The 4,487-nt window shown below is 33.9% G+C and overlaps 1 protein-coding gene across 1 annotated transcript; it reads left to right on the top strand.

Moving 5' to 3' along the window:
* The first annotated feature begins 2,949 nt into the window (after positions 1-2,949).
* LOC145106439 (uncharacterized) lies at positions 2,950-3,926 on the top strand. The gene is made up of 3 exons (XM_079043409.1): positions 2,950-3,233; positions 3,320-3,474; positions 3,817-3,926. Exons 1-3 carry the CDS (start codon positions 2,950-2,952, stop codon positions 3,924-3,926), a joined length of 549 nt encoding a protein of 182 aa, XP_078899535.1.
* Positions 3,927-4,487: the final 561 nt, after the last annotated feature.

Genomic DNA, 4,487 nt, shown 5'->3' with positions numbered 1-4,487 from the left:
GGAGAACGTATTATCCATAACTTTCAAATATATTGAATGAAATTTTTTATTTTTAATGCCACAAATATATATATATATATATATATATATATATATATATATATATATATATATAATTTTCAATTCTATTCCTAACGTTAAATGGTTTGAGCATCTTGAGATGTTTTGAAACTAATTATGAATATAATATCTTTAATATACATTATAAACATAAAATTACACATAATTGGTCCTTAACACATAGCGGTTCGCGGTGGTTTGACCGCCGAACTCTGACTAATTTTTACCAGTTACACGTTGCACTCTCTCGCACTCCTATCTACGAAATGCATAACCCATATCCTAGGGTTAGTGAATTCAACATAAACCCTAATCTAGGGTTTTTCCTTTTTGCTTTTGGTGTTTCCGGGTATTACTACATTAGAGAGATTCTACTTTGGATCATTTATTCATTGCAGTAACTGGTAGTTACGAGATCACAATAAATAAATTAAGAGGTTAGTAATCTTCCTTTTAGTTTGTTTTAAAGTTCATTGCTATAACTAGTAAATAATAGATCTTATGGACCATGTACACTTAGGTAAATTTTGATTGTTTCCACTACCTTTAGAAAATGTATTGATGCTAAAAAATACCAACATAAATAATGTTGGTGGACCAAGGAACACATCCAAGAAACTTGTGGACATAGAGTAATATTGTTTTCTTATTTAAAATATGTATGTGAAGTAGAATTTAAGTATGTTATCTCTTTTGGAACCAACTTTGTTATTGTTAAGACAAATGTACATGTGTTTGTGGTCAAGGACCACTATTAAACTATCTATCTTTTGTAATAGAATCAATTTAGTGGTCCAATACATGTGTTCATGTATTTAATTGGATGAGAATCTTGATCTTGATAACTGAACCAAATTCGTGTTTACTAAAAGTTAATACCCACGTATCAATGTACCAAAAGCTTCAATACAATCAATGCACCAAATTTTTTAAAGTAATTAAAGTTGGAATCTTGATATTGATAATTGAACCCATGTGGTATTACATACAAAAAGGTCACTCTGTATGACCCTACCTATGTTCATCTGTCATATGACTCATATTGTAACATGTCATATTGTAATAGGTTATACAAAAGACATTCAAAAACTACACAAACACTAACCTTACACAAACCCCTCCAAAACTATACAAACACAAACCCTACAATAGTTTCTAATACAAAATTATTAACCATCATCATGAACCCACGTTAAAAAATAAACTTAAATAACATTTCTAGTTTCATCTTCATTTGAAGTTTCTCTCCTTGTTCTATCAACTTCAAAATATGTTTACCAAACAATTTTTGTTCCTCCAACATGTTGATCTCCTTCAGTTTCATCTCCGTTATTTTTGAACAATGTCAGTTTCCATTCAGGTCCCTTCTCACTTCATTAAATGTCGTCTTGTAGTGTGCATAATCTCATGCAATCTCAGGATCAACCCAATCAAAGTAGGCACATTTGATCCCATTTTTCTGTAAACAAATACAATATCATTAATTCACCTTTGTATATAAAGAAAAACATTTGATCCCAGTTAAAAAAACCTTGCCTAATATGTATCACCGTCTAAAACGGACAATTGAAGAACCTTCGAGCTGGATTACGCACTCTCCCCGACATTCTTTTCTTTGCAAGGTATCGATAACCGCATATGGAGTTAGGGTTAGATGGGTTACTCCAAATCGTGATTCATCCGTTCATGTTGTTGAAATCGATTGAATTGGCCATTTATATTTAGGGTTTCTTGAAGTGAAAAATGGCTTGAAAGAAAATAGGGATTGAAGCTGATTGTAGAGGCCAGAGAAACCCTTGTGTCCGGACCTTTATTTTGGTCCACATGACATGCTGGAGCATACACATACATGGTTGTGTCATGGGGATATTCTTTATTAGGTAATTATGGAGTTTAAGGATCCAAAACACTCAAACAATAGTGACCTTTTAAAACCAAAATTAAAAGTTATTAGGTGAATAGTAACAATAACCCAAATAAGAAGTGGGAGTTTGAATAAAATTGGAGAGAGAGTAGAAGGTTGGTGTAGTTTTTAAAGTGATTGATAGTAGTTTATATAAATAATAAAATGGAAAACATATTTCTTTTAAAAACTTAGCCGTTCAATTTCAGTCGCTAGTAGAAGGTTAAGAGATATGGTGAATTAGTCGAACATTCATCCAATCGAACATGCCTTACGATAGAATGGCGGTGCCAGTATCCGCCTTATCTAATTCCAAAAAAAGCATGACACTTTCCACCCTAACACTTATTTTTTCTAAATTAAAATACTACATTATTTATATAAAAAATCTTAATGGGCATATCACCTAGTGTAAGGAGCTTCAAGTTTCCATATTGAAACAACAACCGTTTCAATCTTATGTTTGTAATTTCATTTAAAAATAATTTATTGGCTTTTTGAAATAAGTCAAAAGAAGTGTTTGATCATATGAAAATAATTTTTAAAATAAATTTTTATTGACTCTTCAAAAATGATATTTCAATAAGTTAGAATTCTTAACTTTTTAAAACTCTTTATAAATTTTTTGATCGTAAGTCTACTCGGAGTGGGCAACAGAGAGGGGCGTTATGCCCATGTACCTGCCGATCCGAGTAAAGCAAAGGTGAGGTCCCTCGCTTTTCTTCCTTCCTCTCCCGTTATGGCATCCCAAAACGTCGTCATAACGGGAGGAACACCCCCCTAGCCGTTACGGGAGGAAACGCCAAACTTTGCTTCACTTTTTCTTCAAACTGTCACAATTTCGACCGTTTAAAAACGATCACCGGCGAAAAAAATAATCAAAATTTATATATACTATAAATACACATAATTTATATCAATTTTACCTACAAAATACATCAATTTATCTCAATTACATATTTCTTTCAATAATTCAAAACAAAAATATGAATTCTTTTGATCCGGTCCATCCGTTCACCGATCATAACGACGAAGACGATATCTTCATGACTATGATGTATCGGTATTATACAGACATGCTACTACAGCCAGATCCAGCTCCACTACTCACACAACGTGCGGCGTTAAATAGAGATCGTGTGGAACGACATAGACGGCTAGTTGACGATTACTTTGCGGATAATTGTGTCTACCAGCCAAGCGATTTCAAAAGAAGGTTTTGTTTGCGAAAAAATATGTTTGAAAGGATAGCCAACGCCATGAAAGCAAGGTATCGTTTGTTTCAAGTTTTCTAATTTACAAATGTCACTTTTAGATAACATAAATACAATTTTTACCTGTTAAATATACATTTAGGTATGAATTTTTCCAAATGATATATGATGGTAGAGGTAAACGAGGCTACACAGGGTTGCAGAAATGTGTTGTTGCAATTAAACTAATGTCAATGAGGGAGTCGCCCGATTCTTTTGACGATTATATGAGAATGTCTGAGAGAACCGCACGAGAAAGTTTGTATTTATTGGCAAGAGGTGTTGTCGAAAACTTCAGTGATGAATACTTTCACAAACCTTCATTGCATGATATGCAACAACTATATGCGGCACATGAATAAAGACATGGTTTTCCGGGTATGCTTGGGAGCATTGATTGCACACAATTGAACTGGAGAAATTGCCCCATGGCGTGGAAATGCTAGTATTCAAGCGGTCATCATGGAGCGTCTTCGTTGGTATTAGAGGTTGTTGCTTCACAAGATTTATGGATTTGACATGTTTATTTCGGGGTTGCGGGTTCCAACAACAACGTCAACGTTCTCGATCAATAACCAATAATTGATGATCTTTTGTCAGGAAAAGCACCGGATGCTCCTTTCACAGTGAATGGAAATGAATATAAGTTTGGGTATTACTTTAAAGATAGAATATATCGACCATATTCTACGTTTGTGAAGGCGTTTTGACACCCAATAGACCCAAGAGACAAATATTTCAAGAGACGACAAGAAGGAGCACGTAAGGACGTTGAACGTGCTTTTGGGGTTTTGAAATCAAAATGACACATAGTTGAACATGCGGCGATACCTTATGAGTTAGATACTCTACGAGATATCATGTATGCATGTATCATAATGCATAACATGGTTGTTGAAGATAAAGGACACAATATTGCAAAGTATTTGCCTACGGAACCTAGACACGTGCAATTTCAACAAAGGACATCAGAATATTTACATATAGTGGTGTAACATCCCAAAATTAAAGGCCAAAAATTTCATTTTTAAATAAGTTATTATAAAACCAACAGTATAAGAAAACATCCATAATATCATGTCATGTCAAAACCAAAGTAGAAATAATCAAGACATGTTATCATAAAACAATATCAGAGTGTAATCCCAAAGATCTCATGTGCGGATATCCATAGTGTGATGCGCTGCGATCGAGCCGATTTCCAGGTATTGTTTAAATAAGAATTTAATTGGTTTCAAGGCCTACTCGACGAGTTGGTTGCCCTACTCGTC

The sequence above is a fragment of the Lactuca virosa genome, chromosome 4 (assembly GCF_052849685.1).
Source record: "Lactuca virosa cultivar CGN04683 chromosome 4, Lactuca_virosa_CGN04683_v6, whole genome shotgun sequence".
NCBI classification, from domain to species: domain Eukaryota; kingdom Viridiplantae; phylum Streptophyta; class Magnoliopsida; order Asterales; family Asteraceae; genus Lactuca; species Lactuca virosa.
Note: the sequence above shows the minus strand (reverse complement) of the source record. Positions and strands in the feature narration are given on the sequence as shown.

Coding starts and splice junctions, on each gene's coding strand:
- LOC145106439 (XM_079043409.1), top strand. CDS start 2,950: ATGAATTCTTTTGATCCGGTCCATCCGTTCACCGATCATAACGACGAA. Junction 3,234..3,319: donor GCCAACGCCATGAAAGCAAG/GTATCGTTTGTT, acceptor ATATACATTTAG/GTATGAATTTTTCCAAATGA. Junction 3,475..3,816: donor TGAGAGAACCGCACGAGAAA/GTTTGTATTTAT, acceptor ATCTTTTGTCAG/GAAAAGCACCGGATGCTCCT.